Source organism: Gallinula chloropus, assembly GCF_964237585.1.
Source record: "Gallinula chloropus genome assembly, chromosome: 1".
In the NCBI taxonomy this organism is placed as follows: Eukaryota; Metazoa; Chordata; class Aves; order Gruiformes; family Rallidae; genus Gallinula; species Gallinula chloropus.
Window position 1 is genome coordinate 118,666,324 of NC_140085.1, and position 20,305 is coordinate 118,686,628.

The 20,305-nt window shown below is 41.3% G+C and overlaps 1 protein-coding gene across 2 annotated transcripts in view; it reads left to right on the forward strand.

The window, feature by feature from the left end:
• ABCG1 (ATP binding cassette subfamily G member 1) overlaps positions 1-20,305 on the forward strand; it is a gene marked incomplete at both ends in the record, with an annotated part of 53,171 nt that overhangs the window by 20,913 nt on the left and 11,953 nt on the right. For both annotated transcript variants that reach the window (XM_084271928.1, XM_084271929.1), the window contains 3 exons: positions 16,355-16,472; positions 17,255-17,387; positions 19,334-19,384. In XM_084271928.1, the coding sequence (XP_084128054.1) occupies positions 16,355-16,472; positions 17,255-17,387; positions 19,334-19,384 (302 nt within the window). The remainder of the gene's footprint in view (positions 1-16,354; positions 16,473-17,254; positions 17,388-19,333; positions 19,385-20,305) is intronic.

Here is a 20,305-nt window from a genome sequence, read left to right on the forward strand (position 1 = left end):
TTTACCACTCTATGTGAAACTAATCCTGATATGACCTTCTGTCGGGGTTTTGCCCCAGCCGGCAGCTAAGCATCATGCAGCTGCTCATTCATCCCTCCTTCCCCCCAGGGAGTGGGGAGGGGAATGAGAAAAACCCCCTCATGTGTTGAGATGAAGACGGTTTAATACGATAACAATGGAAGATAACAATAATGGTAATAACAACAAAGCCACCACCAATAATAATAATATTAAGAATACAAAAACCATGATGCACAAATGCAGTTGATTACCACATGTGAAAGGAAAAACAACCCAATGCCCAGTCTGTTTTCAAGCAGTGATTCCACCTCCTGGCTCACTTCCCCAGTTATATATGGAGCATGAAGTTACATAGTTGGGAAGATCCCCTTGGACAGCCTGGGCCAGCTGCCCTGGCTGGGATTTCCCAGCTTCTTGTGAAACTGGCAGGGGATGCGAAGTGGAAAAGTCCATAATTTGTAGTGTAGACACTGGAAACGACTGAAAAAATCAGTGTGTTATCAACATTATTCTCATACTAAATCCAAACCACAGCACTATACCCACTACTAGAAAGAAAATTAACTCTGCGTCAGTTGAAACCAGGACACCTTTGCTTTGTGGTTGTGTAAGGGTCTTACAGCAGTGCTTTGGATCCTTGTAGGAAAGCATGCAACCCCTTTTGTTGTATTAGGACAATGTACCATCAGCAAATAAACAGAAAGCCTGTGAGAGAAGAATAGAGCAGATCAGAATCTATTCCTGCTCCAAGATCGAATATGTGATTAGTTGACTAAGAACATGGGACCACAAATTTGACCAGGGTATGCAGAGGCTACTATAGTAACAGTAGCAACAACTGTAAGATACAGGAGGAAAGACTCATCTGTTTGGGGCAGATAGCTTAAAGCAGTTTGTTGGGTTTCACTCAGGTCTTTTGTGGAAGTGCAGTGGTGACTCAGGTTTAACATGTACATATAATAAGTAGTAATATTTTCAGAATGTTGTGATGTAATGAAAGAGCAATGTTCTGTACTTGTGCCGTTACCTGGGTCATTGCAGCCCCTGCCAGCATTATGACATCTCACCTGTTGGCACAAAGACACAGGTGATGCGTTCGCCACTTGCACATTATGACCAAGAGCATTTAGCTAGCGCTGAAGTGAAGGCTGACAAGGTTAGAGGTGTGCTCATTTTCCCACTTGCACACAGGCTGCAACTGTCATTAGTTTCCCTTTTTCTGTCACATTTGTTCAGCAAATGTTGCACAATAACCTTGAACTCACTGCTGCACACACCACTCCGAGAAAGACTGTCTCTACCCTGGCAGCTGCAATTGCTGTCTCACTGTGTGAAATGAAGCTGCTCATCTTGCAAGAGATTTTAAACTCTACTTAGCTATTGTATCAGATATTTTAAAAAACGTGGATCGCACAAGCAGCTGCTGTCTTGTAGCCAGTAGACCACATTTTCCCTGAGGCTCTTACAGCATTGTGACAGGCTTGACAGTCAGATTCATCTGAGTCCATGTAGTTTTCTACTGCGTAAGAGACTGTATCCAAGTTAGACAGCAACCTGGGCCCTCTTTACCGATGAAAGAGATTTCACTAAGTGTAGGTTACTATGCATTTCACCCAAAATGAGCTAAGTAAGAGACTCTCCTCCTTTACTGGGAGGAACAGCTGTGGTGGGGAGGCCTTGGCTGGTGGCTGGGCACCAAACAGCCACTCTCTCACTACGGCCCCCCACTGGAATAGGGGGAAGGATCGGAAGAACAACAGCTCAGGACTCCTGGGTAACAGCAGTTTAGTAAGTGACACAAAGCTGCAGATGCAAGCAAAGCAAAATCAGTTTATTTACAGCTTCCTATCAGCAGGCAGGTGTTCAGCCATGTTCTGAAAAACAGGGCTCCATCATATGGAAGGGTCTCTTGGGAAGACAGATGCCATAACCACAGATATCCACTCTTCTTCCCTCTTTCCCCCCCTCTTCCATCACAAAGCACCATGTTGTATGGTATGAGATACCCCTTTGGCCAGCTGTCCCAGCTATGTTCCCTCCCAGCTTCTTGTGTACCCCAGCCTATGCTAAAAAAAGAAAGCTACCACTTTGTGCGATAGCCAAAACACTGGTGTATTATCTCAACACTATTTTAGTCACAGATCCAAAACACAGTACTGTATCAGCTGCTCAGAAGAAAATTAACTCTATCCCAGCCAAAACCAGCACAGTAAAAAAAACCCCAAAAAATCCACCACCAAAACTCCAGCTTGAGTTTTTTCTCTGCCTCAGAATAAAACCAAAATGGAAACCTAAGGGGGAAATCATGTTTTTATGAAATGAGGTACTGCTTCCTCTTTAGTTTTACCAATAATTTTGTAGATAATTTAGAAAAGATTGGTGTGGTGATTTAAATCTGGCTGGAGGCCAGATGCCCACCAAAGCCTCTATCACTCCCCTTTTCAGCTGTACAGGGGAGAAAATAGATACTGAGAGGCTCAGGAGTCAAGATAAGGACAGAGAGAGATCATTCCACAGTCAGCATCCCGGGCAAAACACACCCAACACGGAGTAAAAAAGAGAAAAAAACCTACCTAACTTATTACACTACACACACACACGTACAGAGTAGGATAATGTAAGTAATGTAATATAAGAAGTACAATCACTCCCTTCTTAGCAGACTTCACTTTAGTCATGATTTTCCTCCCTTCTTCCCCCATTGTGGCATGGGGAGGGGCCGGGAATGGGGGAATGGGGGTTTTGGTCTCCTAACTGTCATTCCCAGAGGCGCTGTGACCGTCACTGATGGGCTCGGCCTTGGTCAGCAACGACTCCGGCCTTGAGCCGGCTGGTGTTTGCTCTGTGGGGCCTGCAGAGACCTTCTGGCTGCTGCTTGCAGAAGCCGCCCCTGCAGCCCCCCTTCTCCACCAGAACCCAGCCACGCAAAACCACAAGAATAAGGTTTCCAAAATGCTGAATGATTCTGATGCCCTACTTTAGCATGTCCTGATATTGTGAATTAAAGTTCATTAGCTTTTTTAACGTCATATAATTTTACTGTGAGCATTTGAATTATCTTAATGTATGAAAGAAAAGTTAATAAACTTGATGACAGTTATATTGCAATCTAAATACAACTGTCAGATGATTACTTCTGTTTTCTGTGTGAAATGCCACACAGGACAAATTATTGATTAAGTATTTAATTCCTTAGACTATATGGTTAGCACCAAGAGTCAAGCTTTGTATGTATTGCTCTATAAGCTTCAGCTAATCCATAACATAAAATGTAGGTCAACCAAAGCTTTTTTGAAACAGATGAAAATCTAGTAGTTTATGGTAGTTCAGTGGATGTGTGCCCCCACAAGGCTGCCAACTTCTCCAGTTCTGAACTGTAAAAAAAAAAAAGCCAAAATCAGACTGCTGAAAGCTGCATATTTTAGCTCATTTTCATTCCAGTAGCAGCAATGCCCTGTGCAGTTGGGTTTTGTTTGTAACATATTCAGCACTGACACGCTACAGAAGATGATAAATAGTTCAGTGGTGTTTAGAGGATTTTATATTTAGTTTGCTGACAACGAAAAGTATTTTAATTTGGGCAACTTCATTAGTGTAAATATTCAAGAAGAGAGAGAAAAACACAGTTGTTCTAAGTAAAATGCGAGAACTGGAGGTAATCCAGGGTTTATTTCCGCACACACTATAGCTTTTCCTTTATTTTTACATTCAGGATCACAGGCTGTATCTGTCACTAGATTAATGCTAGAATATAGTAAATACATTAACCTGTGTTTCTGTTTCATTAAAGTGTTGAGGAGAAATGGGAAGCATCAGTGTGGCTGTTTCTAAAAGCAGATGTGTTCCATAATACATGCACTGTCTGCCCATATGGCAGGCCACAGGGATGTCCCACTGGTGTAGGAGCTTCTTCAACTTCTGATGTTCTTCTAACCGTGACTCCTGTTCTCCTCCACTGAGCTCTTCTGGTTCTGGAGGCCAGTTGCTGAAGTTTATCCACGTGTCCACTCCTGGATGTACATAGTAGAATTAAAGACTCAGTCTGTGGGTTTAGAATTTGCCTTTTAAAATACGTTTGATACTTGCTTCTGAGTGTGTTTCAAAGAGTGCTCCCGGGTCCAGCCGTTCCTCAGTATGGTTATGGGAGAGGATGGGGTGAGGTGGGAGCTGTGGGAATGTGAGGAGGTGAAAACTTTGCAGTGCAGAATCGGTTTTGGAGGATGGGGAGTGGCAGGAGAAGGACATGTAGAAGTTGTTCAGGTCCAATGGCCAAGATGCTCATCAGTTGCCTCTTCTTCAGAGAAAGTTCCTGCAACAAACTGTCAGCACTATTGCAGTTGAATAAGACTCCTGTGGAAAACTGCTTTTTGTTTGAAGTCAAATGTAATATTTTGAGTTACTGAAGTTGACTTTTAAACTGTGATTTTAAAAAAATTTATTTCTAAAGTCAAAAACTGGCAGCTTTTAAATTGCAGTGATGAGGACTGAAAACATTTTTAGTCTGAGAAATGTGGCTTCCCATGACCAAAAGGGCTGGGACAAAATGTCTGGTCATCATATAGATCATCTCTGAAGTCTGCATTTTAAACAGTGACTCTGGATTCTAATAGTCTGGGGAAAAGCACATTTTTTCTTTCTATGCACTTTGCAGGAGAGGTTTCTTTACATTCCCGTTTAACCTAGAGTTTTTGGTAAAAATGTACACAGAAAGTATTAGGGAAAGCTTTTCTTTACACATAAAGCTCTTCAGGCTAGATCTTGCCATCAGGCTCTGCTTGAAAGAAAGAGATGCTACATAACTTCAGCTGTTTCTGCTGTAACTAGAAAGCCCTAGGGCTTCCTTCTCTAGCCCTTACACAGGTAGGTAGGAGGAGAGAACCAAAGTTTTACTTTTGCTTTTTTCCCTTTCCGCTTTCTTGCTCTGTGCATGCTTGTGGGTGGGGAGAGGCTGGGAGGAGGAAGGGAGAGAGGAAGAGTGAAAAAATGTGGTGAGCCTGAACATCAACACAGGAGACCTGAAGTAGTCTTCTCTGAGGATGAAAGGGTTTCTGAGTCCCTTGTTGCAGAGTGACCCTGGATCTGCACTTCTAAAATGAAGGCAGATGGGGCAGCTCAGTTCGTAAGAGCTGCTGGGCTATTTTGGAATATCTCCTACTTTCATTTTTTTTTTTTTTAAAGGGAAGGGATGTTTGGAAGGGTTCTGGTTTTATCTGTTTATAAGACTGTGAATAATACTATTTGTACTTTGAGGTATAAAGGTACTGCAATTATGAGAAATTGCTTTCTGCCTGACTGGCATACATAAACAGCTTTCATCTCTAAATGTATGTATCAGGCTCGTGACTTCAGTTTGTCATTTGAGGGAATGTGTCAGCCTTTCATTTCAAATTGTGTTGGCTCTTCTTTTGTCAGGAAAGACCTTTCTTGCACGCTTAAGTAACAGAAACAAAGGCAATTTAAAAAAAAAGGCAGCAAAAAGCAATTATCAAACAAGGATTAGGCTATGGATATTTCTTTGAAAAGACATTTCCACTAGATTCAGAAGAAAGATGAAGCTGTGCGTCATTCATACATGGCTCCTTTTTTCCCTTTCATGTTTCCCAAGGGTTGGAGATAAATTAGGGTAACTATTTTCTGTGCAGGCAACGTACAAGCTATGCCCCAGATCTCCAAATGCTTCAACATGTAAATACTGCTTCTGAAGCCATCAGGTCTTGCAGCAAGTACAGATTTATTTGCATTCATGTTTGAAGGTTACTTTCGTTCATTGACCCATTTAATTGTCACTATCCTCGGTTGCAGGCATATGGCTTCGTGTGCACGGGTAAGGAAGATGAACAGCTTTAACTCTCTCAGGCAGAAACATTCATCAGAGAAACAGACAAGAACAGAATCTTGCCACTGATGTATCTGATTACTGTTTTTTGTCAAGAGCCATATATAATTGTAATTATCCTGTAAACCTTAGTAGAAGGCTGTAACCTTGCTGTAGGACCAGCTAAAGGGACCTATACAGAAAAAGTGCATAGAAGGAAAGGTTCAGAGCAGCTGTTCCAGTGGGACCAGTACCAACCAGCATGAGATACTTCTTCAATAAGAAGGGTGTCTAGTAGTTACCCAGGCCTGTAATTATTGGCTCAGGTTGCATCAACGTGCTTCTGCTCTTCCTGGTCGTAGCTATAAAAAACATACTAAAAGAGGGCTGCACAAAACCCCTTTGACTCACAGCATGATGGGGATGTGTAATCATTGCTTAGAGGAGCAAAGAGGTGAGTCCACAGTGCTACTGACTCCTGTTCCACTCCCGTGTACTGTTAGAAGAATGCATGTTTCAAAAAAGTCTGTATATTCTGTGTCCACTGCAAACACTTGTTATTTGGTGGTATGAGTTCAGTGTGTGTAAAACCCATCTTGTTTGTAGAGAAACATTGCCTGGCCAGGAGATGTGATACAGACAGACAAGGTGAGTGAGGTTGTATAGTCTATTAAACCTTCAAACTCAAAATTACAGGGTTGCAGCGCTTGCGGCTTAAGAGACTGTCATATCGAATTAGTTATTCTAAAGAAAAGCAGCATCCAGATACTAAAATATTGCAATGAGTAGCCAGTATAATAGAGAAAAAGCATGGGGCACACAACCCTTCCTTTGAAGTTTTAGAAGAGTTAAATCTTTACTTAGTCAGGGCTTTTTTTATTTGTCTGCACAACATGGCCTGTCAGATCCATTGTCTTCCATAAATTCAGTATCTCACTCAGGTATCTAAGACATCAGTGACATTAAATGGTCTTCTCACATTGTTTATAGCCTAGAGTTTGGTTTAAGGTTCTCCCTCTGCTAGAACTAGTTTCTCAACTAGATTGCCATCTTCTCATCAGTGTATTCCAGATTATTATACAACATGTCCTACAGTAACTAGTGATTTCCTGCCATCAGTCTTGGCTTGGGGGCTTAGTGGTCTCTCTTTAGGCTCCAATTTACTGGTATGTTTTACTGACTTGCCACAGAAGGAAGTCAGCCAATAACGCTTACCACAAAGGAAGTGTGCTGATAGAAGTCAAAGGGTAGGGGCTCACACAAACAAAAGTCAAAACTGCTTTAAAGTTTGTTTCCCAACATTTAGCCTTCAATTAACACCTAACCTTCCAAAGGTTGTTCAGATGTTTCAGCCTTTGAGGTAGATGTTCTGGTTAAGTTTGAGCCAAGTGCTAGGTAACTTGAAGCAAAAAATTGTGGAGTTTTGAACTGCCCCCCAGCTCCCAGAGTGAGAAGTAAGTGCTAAATACTAACAGTGAGGTAAAAACACACACTTGGAAGCACTTGCACATCCTAAACACGGTCAGGCTGCTCTTCTCCATGTGTTTGTAGGAAGCGGCTGAAAATGTGGAGTGCCAATCCAAACTGAAGATTTTGAGTGTGCATTTTTTGTGCTTAATTACCACAAATGTGCAAGCAAATGAGGGACCACGATCAAATCTACATTAAAAAAAAAGACCAGAAAATGTCTTGATACCCATTTTATTTGTGACTAATACTGAAATCAGCCATGATTTTTTTGGCAAAGCATGAGATTTCATGTCAGTGCATCTAGAGGTTTGGTGCCTAGCCTAAGCTAATTGTCCTGAGCTCCCACTGTAGTTAAGAGGAAGATGTGCTTTCAGAGGGTTATTTATCATGTCCCAGAACAGGAATGCAAAATAGGTAGAACTCATTACCTGTTAGGTATGCCAGTTTCTGTTGGTAATAAATGAGTCCTAAACAGTGAATTTAGGTTAAATGTCAAACGCTTAAATGTATAAATTAGGTAGATTGAAGGCTACAAGGCTTGCTGTAAGCATGGGCTAAGCTCTCCATCTGAGTTATGAATAATCTGTCCCATGATCACTAAGTGGGAAATCAGCTGTGGATCAAGAGTACTATGTTTCAGAAGGCCAGGTTGTGGGCTATGTTGGAAAATGCAGTTTAGTCCACCACAAAAAGCTTTACTGCCCAGGGGAATTTCTTTTATTTATTTTTTTTTTTAGTTGAGAGGAACAGATTCCTCATTTCTGAGTTGGAAGGGACTTTGCACCAAAGGAACTGATTTGGTTCCTTCAAGCACAATCTTAGATTTTCTTACCTTCTCTGCCTTGATGTTTTGATGCCTGGCATGCAGTTTTATAGACATTTACATAACTAAGGTCGTTTCTCTGAGGCAAGGTACAAGAATGCATTACAATTGTAAATTCCCTTGATTGTACTAAAGCAATGCTCAGAGCTTAGACAATGGAAAATCCTATTGTTCTATGTCCCTAAGAGATGTGTGAATAGAACAGAACTATATGGATGGGTGCATTTTAAAGCTAAAGTGGAAAAATGATTCATTAAAAGGTTTATTCACTCATGATACACAAATGGTGATAGAAGCCATGCAGCTCTGAGTTTACATACAAATTTTATTTGGTAGACAGTTACCTTAAAGATGTTTATTATTTCTAGTGTGACTTTGGCCCCCAGGCTTTACAGAGGTACAGTTCAGGCCAATATACTGTTAGGAAAGCTCCTATTGTTAAAACAATATATTTTTTCACTCTGTAAGGAAGGCTGTTTCTGTCCCACACATGTTCAAGTTAAAAGATGCCCCTTGTTCTTCCCAAGTATGGTGTGTACCTGTAGATTACTTTGACTTAAGCTTGTTGGAGCTCAGTGAAGAGCATGGAAAAGAAACAACCATTTAAATAATCCACATTGAGAGTTTCTTAAAGATCAAATTACTTTAATAATTATCGGTTGAAATAGATAATCCTTCTCATCTGATGATCTACAGGCTGAGTTAAACATTAACAAACCTGTCCATACCATTGAGAGGACAGTGTTCAGTACTCTTCTTGCAGGTGGGAACAGAGTGTCCTGGCTGGTTCGTAACAGTGTTAGAAATACTCAGGAAGCATCTCTCTGGTGTTATGTCAATTTAGGGAAACAGCTTGGCTTTGAACTAACTTTGGTTTAAGTGTGAAGCCCCAAGTTTCTTAATCTTATCATTGGAAAGTGATTTATTTTTTCTTATTTTATATTAAAATAAAACAAGCAAGCAGTCCCATTTGGAATGAAATGGTTTGAATTCAGCCTGGAAAGGAGAAGTCTCCGGTGAGACCTAATTATGGCCTATCAATACTTAAAGGGGTCCTACAGGAAAGTGGCAGAGGCACTGTTCACCAGGGAGTGCAGTGATAGTACAAGGGGCGATGGCTTCAAGCTGAAAGAGGGTGAGTTTAGATTAGACATTAGGAGGCAATTCTTTACTATGAGGGTAGTGAGGCACTGGACCAGGTTGCCCAGAGAGGCTGCAAAAGCCCCATCCCTGGAGGTGTTTAAGGCCAGGTTGGATGGGGCTTTGTGCAACCTGATCTAGTGGAGGTGTCCCCGCCCATGGCGGGGGGGTTGGAATTAGATGGTGGTTTAGGTCCCTTCCAATCCAAACCATTCTAGGATTCTATGAATGCCACAGCATGAATTGTCCATAGAGGGGGATTTGGTTTAACCATAATGCCTATTTGTGTTTCAGAATGGAAAAGAAAAGGAATCTCAAGAGTCAGATTCCTGGGTGGCACAAACTGCTGGAAGGTTCCCAGGTGCTGAAAGAGCTGTCCCACCTCCCACCCTGCTTGTGAACCATGCCATCCCTGTGTCCTGATAGTGACAGTCCTGCAGCCCAGACAGCTGGAAACAAACCTTCTTTGTTCTTAATTTCTGAGGAAATGGTTTCCAGGTGGATGGGTTTGCTCTCCTCACTGGTTGCATAGTCACGTTTGAAAGCTAGATCAGGAAAAGTGAGGGGAAGTTGCCCTGGGAAGAGACAACAAAGGACATTGCCCCCTTCAGTAGCCATACCATCTTCTGTTGCTTTAAGCTGCTTCTGAAACTGTTGGCTCTGAATAGCCCCAAACCCACAAGCTGGACCACAACCTTGCAATGGCTACGAGTCACCACACAGCTTGTATGTACGGCTATCATGCTTACATACACAGACTGGATGGCTCTGTGACTGCTGAGTTGTGAAATGGAACCGTAAATCATCAGGAACTAATTTGCATGCAGTTATTTATGTGCAAAGAAGAGGAACCTGCACTTCTTTTCATGTGCAAATATTCTATGTGGTCGTGACTGTGTGCTCCAGAAAGTAGCACAATAGATGCAGGATACTTACGGTCACTGCCCTCTGCTCTGCAGTGCCAACCTGCTGTCCTTCTCTAACTGCATGATTGCTTTTGGGGATTAGGAACCTTCTTACTCACTGCAAGGGGGAGCAGGGGAATTAAAGCAGGAGGAGACCCAGAGAAACTCCCTGGGGGTTCTCATTCGATAATGGGGTAGCTTTGTCCTAGAACTTCACAGGAGTCTCTGCTGCAACTCCTTGCTTAACTTAACTGTTAGGTGAAGCAGATTGGTGTAGTCTCTAGCAGTAAACACGTAGATGTTTTGCTATGATGGTGGCTTTTTCTCAGAAGTGAGCAAAGACTGATGCAGAAAGTGAACGTCAGGTTGAGAAGGATGAGACGAGTATTTTGTTGGTATATTTGCATTCTACATGTTTGGGAAAGGCTTTTTGCTGGTGTAAAATTGATGAAGTATGTTTCCTAGCTAGTGTTTGATTACATCTACAAATGCTTCTACTGTAAATCTGGCCTTGGGTTGTTATCTCTGCATGTGTGTGTGTTTCTCATCTTGTGCTTCTCTGCAGAGCTTCTGCCAGCATTCCCCAGCTGTTCAGTCTTCTGATATAAATCTAAAGGCCTGGCAAATGAAAAGTCTGCCAGATATCATGAGGATGTTTTCCATGTCTGGATGGACTTCTGCGAGCTCTTTCTCTCACGTATAAATCACTAACCTTTTAACATGACACACAACCTGTTTAGGCTGGTTTTCCCTTTCTTGCGTTGTTGCGCAGTAGGTAATCCAGGGAGGGGTTGTTAGCCATGGGGGTGTGGGGATGGTGGATCTTGGGGGATGCAGCAAAGACAGATTTGCTAGGAGCATTTTTCTGTAATAGCAGACTCTCTACTCTTGCCTCAAGGGGAAAGACGTGGGTATGGCACCTTCATTCCACTTGGTTATTTGGGTTTTGGGGTAGAGAATTCCCTGGACTTTGACATGTTTTGTTGGTTTGTTGGTTTTGTGGGGTTTTTGTTTGTTTGCTTTTTTTTTTTAGTTGAAGTAAGAGGAAATGAGAAATAAGCCTATAAATTTTAGAATAGAATGGAGTTTCTTCAATGGAACAGGGTCAATGTACAGTGCCAAGAATTGGCTGTGGTTTCTCATCGTGATTGCTGGTACTGTAAATGAATAAATTTGTGTACTTAAATTCCTGTGTAAAAAGTATATTGCTTTTTGGAAGTAGGTCAGAACCATAGTACTTGCCCGAGGATCTTCTGTATTTCTTTACTGGATGTTTCTGAGCAGTAGTAAATCACATGCCATCTAAAAAAGCAGCACATAAAGATGAAATATAGCACTTGTATAAAAATTTTTAATAAAGAGTTAATGCGTTTGTACTGGACAACCGTTAGGAAGTGTGGCAAAAGCAGGTTGCAATGTCTTTGATTTTGACTTTTAAGTGCAAAATGCCACTTATTGTGTGGCTCGGTTTTCAGTCATATATACATATATATATATATCTATATTTTATTTTTTCCCCCCAATCCTGTTACAGAGTCACAGAGTCACAGAATGTTAGGGGCTGGAAGAGACCTCAAAAGATCATCTAGTCCAACCCCCCTGCCAAAGCAGGATCACCTAGATTAGGTCACACAGGAACCTGTCCAGGTAGGTTTTGAATGTCTCCAGAGAAGGAGACTCCACAACCTCTCTGGGCAGTCCTATATGCTATAGTGAATTTTCTGAGAAGCCTTTGAGTAGTTTCAGGCCAGTGGTACTTGGAGGGTCCCAACAGCTGTTTCGTACCTCCAGAAGAGCTTGTGATGAAAGAGAAACAGTTCAGATATATTGGAAAGGGCAACTCCTGCAGTAATTGCAGCAGGGAAAGCCTGCCACGCTCACCAGGGACCTGACACAGGCTCTTGGTGCCTATTGATGGATGCAGAATTAGGCTGCAACACCTAGAAACTTCTAGGAGTCTGTGACATTTCTCTGAGTATCAAATGAGTATATTGCTGGCAATGAAATGCAAATGAATGAAGCACTGTAGTAAAAACCTAGAGATGTTACTTACCTGAGGAAATTCACTGTAAGGGTAGGAGTGAGTTTTTGTTATGGGTTTTTTTTTGGTGCTGATTCAGACACATCCTGAAGCATGCGCTCCTACTCTAAGCGTGGAGAGGGGGTGGTTCTTTCCAGATCTCCCCAGAAATCTCTGTACAAAGTCCACGAGGAAGCAAATAATGCCATCAACACATTTCTCCCTTGCTGAATCCATTAGAATAGCAGAAATTTTGGTGACTTGAGCAACACAAACTGCCTTAGTATCTTCATCAATACAAGAGATCACCCTTAATCACCTCATTAAACAAGGGGCTGCTGTGGGCTCTGTGTTGCAGCCTGGGTGTGAGTGGAATCCTCCTCTTGAATGGGGGTCTGCTCAGGCCAGTCGTGTGTTTCTGGCTGTGAGTCTGGTCTGGTATCACAGTGCCTGGAGTTAGCTTTTCGTGGCAAATCCTAACATGGGAAAATGGAATAAATTTTGCTTCTGAAGTGAAGCTAGTATGTAATGTGAGGTGAAATTAACACCAAAAATGTTTGCATTGCTTGAATTTTCTGTTTCAGTTTTGATTTCTTACTTTCAGTACTACGCTTAGTGGGTTGGACTAAGGAAGTTGCTGAGTGCTTGTTCTGGTTGATGATGGTGTATTAATGTCTTGTTGACAAATTCCTATTTTAAATAATTTTTCAAAACTGGTATAATTGTAAATCAGAAGAGTTTTAATAGAAATACTTGAAATACATGATGCTAAACTCGATCTTGCTGGAAGTCAAGCCGCTGTGGTGCTTGAACCGAAAGGCCCGCAGTATGCATCAGTGGTAGTGGTGAGTTTTCTTCGAGGTTCAGCCTTTCGTTGAACTCTGTGGTACAGAAACTCCTTGCTGCACAGATCATGAAGTGGTCACCTGAGGAAAATGAGGTAGGCCAGGTAAATCTGCATTGAAGGTGGTCAGGAATTCCAAATATACAGCAGATGGATATGAAACGGTCCCTGTACTGTAAGAACACAATCCCCTGCAAATGCATAATCTGTTTCTCGTGAAAGACATGTGGCCCAGTATAGAAGTTTTAGGTCAACTGATTCAGTTGAAGATTAGCCTCAATATTCTGAAAGAGAAGACTGTAGTTACTTAGGGAGTTTAATTCCTTATAAAGGATTATACTGGGCACCATGCTAACTGCCACAGTGTAAAACCTTTTTGTCTGTTTGCTAAATTAACCTTTGTACTAGAAAGGCTTCTTATGTGCTTCCACTCAAAAGAAGAGATGGTTTTGAGTTTTAGCAACTTAAAGTGCCAATGATTGGGATCCTGATCTAAAATTCATAGTTTCTTCTATTTCTTCTTTAATCATGTTCCTCTATTGTTTTGCAAATGAGTTGCAGAGATGTGTCCTGCTCTGATTTAATGTGGTGTGCAGGATACTTAATATGGAAATCTCCTTCAGAGGGGCAGAAACAAGTGCAGGTAATGGTGGGGAAGGTACTCCGTTGACAATTATTATCACTTGTGAAATTATGTTTGGAAAAGTGTCTTTAATGGACGTGATGTTAAATCTCTCAGTCTTATGTTTTGAGAGGTAGGGGTTTAATTGTAGGCAGTGATGCATATGTTGATACGTGTTTTCAGACAGTGGCTGTGTATTTTAGGTGTACCTCTCTCAGTATTCATGGTTGTACACGTTTTTTATGCCTCCCCTTTAAATTTACAATATTTACTGCCTGGTTCTTGGCACTCACAATGGGCTGACTGTTATGGAACCCTGGCAAGAACCCTTTGCCCTGGAAATTCGGGTCAGAACAAGCCCATATAATAGAAATTTTTGTAGTGGCATTAATGTGTGATCTTCTGTCACGTTGAACTCTGCAGAGCAGACAGGGAATAGAGACAGACACCAATGAGTACTTTACCCTGTGCACTGCGTGTGGGACCCAGTGGAAGAAAGCCTGTGCCAGTAGAAGTTAATGGCAGGGCACCTTGGCCAGCTTTTGACCAGCATGAGAAAGAGTTTCCCACCTGCAGATAACTCATGTGTGTGTGGTGCATGTGTGCATAATGCAAACATTGGTACAATCTAATGTTTGAGTGACATCATAGGCTTGGAAGGTAGCTGGTCCTCATTGGCAGAGAAGGGGTAGTATGAAGAACTTTTTCTCTGTAGGTCTCATTTAGTAAATAATGTCATGTTTGAAAGATCTGGTCTCTTTCCAGTGCTTTTCCTTCAAATTTTGATTTGCAAAAGTGTGAAGTGTGAAGGAGAAGCTTGTTAGACCTTGTTGGGGTGCCACAGATTTCTCTCTTTGAAATAGCTGTTCTTTTTGATAGATTGTACTTGCTTGTGTTCTTACTATTGTTTTTGTACCCATGAGGTCTTGTAGCATCCAAGCAAGTTGCTTTGTTCAGGTTCAGGACAGGATTTTAGAGTGAAAAATTGCTGTCCCATTAAAAAAAAAAAAAAGGCAGTCAAGCAAACTGTTATTTTGATACATTTGGTCAGCTATGCTTTCTAGGACATTTGCCATGAAAACAGTAGGATTAATTATTTGTAGAGAGACTTTTTTGTGACTACTGCTTTCCTCCTGGGCTAGGGGATGCTCAAAGAAGAGTATTGTCTGCAGATTTGGAAGATCTGATGACAGCATGACATTAATGTTTTTGATGCAAAAATTTGATGCCTGTGGCATTGAAGTAATGTGAATTGAGACTAAAGAAAAGAAAATTTAAAGATAATACTAAGCGGGGATGAAAGGAAAACAAGAAATAATGGAGTTAGGAAGAAAGAAAAATCAGAAGAAAATAATCCACCACTGATTTTCTAGGAGCTTGAAGACAACATTACTTTTTTACACCATTTCAACATTCCACCTACAACCTATGTTAATGATAATCACAGCACTGAGAAAGTTTACATGTGGAATATAAATGCTGCCTGCATATACACGAATATAGCAAAAAGGATTGCCAAATCCCAGCGCTACACCTAAATGGATCTTCCACCCTTCTGTTTTGGTTTAAATTTAATTACAGAAAATTTGCAACATAAAAAATTTCTTTTTGACACCAAATTAACATTTTTTTATTCTTGAAGTTTTACCTAAAAGCACTGCTGATTAAAATAGACTAAGAAAGAAAAAATAATGCAGGGGAAAAAGATCTTGAAAAATATAAATGCTGGTCAGGATTCTGTCCACCCCTCTCACCCAATCTTTATGCTGTAAAATGGGGATCAATCAGGACAAAGTGGGTGTGACTAAGCCTGAATCTGGATTTCTCATTGGAGTCCAGTTTGCTTATACCTACAGTAACATGGTGATTGGGGGGTTAAATTAAGGTTTACTGACAAAGGTATTTTATTCAGGTGAGATGTTTCAAGTTGGTGGTGTGGTTATTCTAGAACAGCTCTGCCTGAGGACATATTTACTGTAGCATCATCTTCTGAAGTGGATTAATCTAAACAAGAAAAAAACCTGCATGTACTTAATATGGAATAATGATTTCCCTTGGAATTATTTTTCCAGAGTTATTGTGTTGCATCTCCCTGTCTAGAAAAGTCTTTAGAGTTCTTAGGCTAAGAGAGTCCTTATGGTATGAGAATGAAGGAGGTTTTTCTTTCTTGTATGTCTCCTTTTGCTTGTCATGCCTCTTCTAGTGCAGAACAAACCAAAGAGAGGACTTTGCCTTTGAGATCGTGGCTATCACACTATGGGAAGTTTTTGTTGTTTTGGTGGAAGGGAAGAGTTTTGTCACTGAAGCTGCAGTGATTGGAGAACATTCTGCTCCGAGCCTGTGGAGTTACATTAGCTGTGGAGTATTAGATATGGTAACAGAGACACCCACATCTGAGTAAAATACAGACACACAGAAAACAGTTGCAAGTCTTCATAGCTCTGTTTGAAAATTTTCCTAGAGTGAATCAAGAATGTGTGATCCTGTAATCCCACCATACTACTTGTGTAGTGGGAGGAGGTTGCTGGTCCCACTCAGAGTTTGGCTTTTGATAGTTACTGCAGCATGCTGATCTTTCATTCTCTCAGCAGGTACTTGGTAGTGCCTACTTGTCACTATTTAGAGGAAATAAACTTTCATTGCTCACCAGATGTGATTGTAAAGGGTTCAGTGAACTTCTCTTTCTTCTTTCAGGTTACAAGACCCTTTTGAAAGGAATTTCAGGGAAGTTCAGCAGTGGAGAACTTGTTGCAATTATGGGTCCTTCAGGAGCTGGGAAGTCAACACTCATGAACATTCTGGCAGGATACAGGTCAGTAACAATGAAAATCCCAAGTAAGTTAAGATCATCCAGCCCAATGGCTTTTTGGAGACAAAAGCACAATAAATCTTAACCCAGGTTTGTAGAAAACAACTTTGTAGAAATCCCACTGATTTTGAATTGTATTCTTACTCTTCTGGGGTTTTTTTTCTGCTTTTCTCTGTTCTGGTCACTTAGGATTTATCTGTTAACAAGTCAGATCCAAAAATAGGAAGCAATGTAAAGTCCAAAACACCAAAAAAAGGTCTCCTTTCTAGCTGTGTAACAGCTGTGTAATAAATCTGACTCAGTGTTTTATGTTTGTGATGTTTTTTAAATCACTTTTTATAAACACTTGAAAAAAGTGACCCTTTTTAAAGTTACTGCTTTCATAACGCTGATGTCTTCTTGACCAAGCAGCAGTGTGTGAAGTGACTGGGGTTCATCTTCCTGAATCCCTCCTATTGTATGGGCAAATACAAAGTGTCTCTGTGTTGTTGTCATTAGGGCATAAGTAACAGGATAGAGAAACAAAGAAACAAAAAAGATCACTTCAATGGCTTGGTATTTTTTCAGACATTCATTTAAGACAGCTCACATTTTGTACTAACGAATAAAATTTTTAGCAACATTATGTGAAGCTTCCTACATAATAAAATAAATCCATTTCTATCCACTGTATCAGTTTTATTCCATAGTGGGCAATAGTGACCTAAGAATTCCACATACTGAGGCCTGTGGCAGCACAAGTGAAGGCAGGATTCACCCTTGGCTGTTTTCTTGGTCCGTTTCAGAGAGACAGGAATGAAGGGAGAAATTCTGATCAATGGGCAGCCTCGTGACCTGCGCTCTTTTCGCAAAGTCTCCTGCTACATCATGCAAGATGACATGCTCCTCCCTCATCTAACTGTCCAGGAAGCTATGATGGTGAGATTTTTTTTCCTTGCTCTGATTTATTTGGGTGGAAGAAAATGGAAAAATCTCTGTGTATTGTGCACGTTCTTACTCCTGGTACAAGCCATTATCACTACTTTATCCAACTCAGTGAAAGGGCTTGGACTTCAATGAAGCATTGAATTCCATTTCAGGCTCATCCTTACAGGGTTATTCTGAGCTTCTTTAGATTTATTGCTTTCATTTTCATTAGGGAGATCTAAGGCTGTACTCCTTAGACTTCCCAGAGAAAGGAACCTGCAGTTCTGCATAGAAGGAGTCTTTGAGGTCATCATCTTTCTTCTTGGGTAGTGCCTGAGTAACCTTGTCTCTCCCTTTCTCTCCATCTCCCATGTTCTGACTGTGAAGTGCAGTCAGAGAGACTTGAGCATGTCTCTTTGCTGCTTCTCCTTGTGCCTTTATTTTCTTTATTAACGGCATTGTATAAAATATCTTCCAGTTCTTCACAGGAAAACAAAAGGAATGGAGTAGTCTCAAGACTTACTGGCAATGTAACTTCTTCTTACTGATTTTCATATCATCAAGAACTTTACTAATTGACAGCTTAACCAATCTGTCTAGAAGTGCCTGTGGCTCAGTTTGAGAAGAAAGCCAGTTCTTCTCAGAGGATGTTATCAAAATAAGCCTAAGGTTGCAGTTACTGTGTGCCAGCATCAATTGACAATTTTTAAAGCCAAAAGACATCACTGTAGTTTTTATGTGACTATTTTCTGCAAAGGTTCTTCTCTGTGAGGAAATTTTTCTTCTGTTTTGTTTACTTGAACATTGTAGTCAGAATCCCATAGGACCACTCTTGTAAAATCGGGCCCAGATGATACTTGCTGTCTAAATTAATCAATCAAGGCTCTGACAAAAATAATTACTTAACAGTTTAATTGCTTCTAATAAGGGTTAATCATAATGTTTTGTGGAGCTGCCTCTTAGGACAGCAGATGACATCTTTTCGCAGGATTATTTATTTCTGTGCTCATTTGTTCACATCCTGGAGGATGGCAGAATTTTTTGGTTGTCCTTATGATATGGATGGAGCAGAAATAAACGGTTGTGGTGGGTTGTCCTTGGCTGGATGCCAGGTGCCCAGCAAGCCATGCTCCCTCGCAGGTCAAGATAAAGGCAGTTAATAAAGGAAAAGCAAAAGGCCACACATGGGAGCAGAGGAAAACCAAAAGATTTATTCTCTGCTTATCAGCAGTCGATGTCCGGCCGCTTCCTGGGAAGCAGGGCTTCAGTACGTGTAACGGTTGCTCCAGAAGACAAATGTCATAGATAACACATGCCCCCTCCTTTTCCTCCTCCTTTCTCTTTTTATTGCTGAGCATGAAATCATATGCTATGCAGCATCTCTTTGGTCAGTTTGTGTCAGCTGCCCTGGCTTTGTCCGTGTCCCAGGATCTTGCCTGCTCCCCTCCTGCTGGTAAGGGGCAGGGGAAATAATGGAGAGAGGCAGCTTTGATGCCGTGCCAGCACTGCTCAGCAGTACCCAAAATCCTGGAGTTACCAGCACCGTGCTGGCTACCAATAAAAGCACAGTGCTGGGAGGGCTGCTGTGAGGAGATTAACTCCATCTCAGCCAGACCCAACACAACTGTGATTCTAGCATTGCCTGGGGAGGTAGTGGCTAGGCAAAAAGCCTGATTTTCCCATCCCTCAAGCTCTTTGACTTGCAGGATGGTCTTCCTTTCTAATAGACTTTTTGTCAGATCCTTGAGAGATTGCTTCAGTCAGATTGCATTTGGTTACCTACTGCTCAGGCATGTGTGATGCTTGGGGTTTGAACAGTATAGTTCAACTTAAACTTTCACGACTGGGTTGAAAGAAGCTTATGCACTGTGTTGGGATGTTGTGCTGAGACATTCACTGTAACGAGTTGTCATGCTTCAGACCAGTTCAAAATCAAATTCCATCATACTGCATTCCAGGTATCTGCTCATCTGAAACTTCAAGAGAAAGATGAAGGCAGGAGAGAAATGGTATGTATACTGTCCATCAAACTGAGAATTTTTGAGGGTGCCAAAGAGGTCTGTGAAGTGAGCTCTGTAAAGTGGACATTTTTGTCTAACACCAAATTGCATCGGACTTGTAATGATAGAATAAATCACAACCTCAAGTTTGACAGGTATCATGAGGTAATGTTGACTAGAGTGTCTACAAAAGTTACTTTCTGTATGAGACCAAGTAGATAATTGTAAAAGACCTATTGAAATGAATCCACAGGTTTTATAGGATTCCTTTTAATCCACCTTTGCACCTTAGGTTCTCTTACATGCATTTCTGAGGGCTCAGGCACCTTGTGTGTGGTGAGGTAAATCAGTCATGTCTGGCAAGGTGAGTGTAGGCCTTAATTGTTCTAAGGACTAATGAAAAACCCAGCAGTTCTTCTGACTGCTACATGAATTTCAGTGCTTGCATGAAAACATTGATCTTCACAGCTAAGCTGATGGGCTGGATGAGGTAATGCACTGGACAAAGTTAATGCAGCTGCTGTTAAGGTACATACCAAAATACTTTGAAGCTGTGTTGGGTGATCAAGGTTGGGACAAGTAGAAAATGAGGCTAAATTAAGCATGTATCTTTTATAAAACACTGGGAAAGAGTTGCACAATTCACCCTTGCACATTTACTGCACTGTCCTGCTTGCAGCAGACATAAAACTTCCCTGAAGTGGGAGAGAAGTCCTCATGTGCTTTAGCCCATGGAGACCTATAACCCAGCTGGACTTGCACTAGGAAGCATGCTCCTCTACCCAATTGCCATGTATCCTCCCCATCATTTGATCTGACACAGGGCTGCCCTTTAAAGAAAATACCTTGTAGGTGTGTGACCAAACAATGAGACTTCTGACATGTCACCTTGAGCATGAGGCAGCTTTCTCAACTGAATTTGGTTATGGG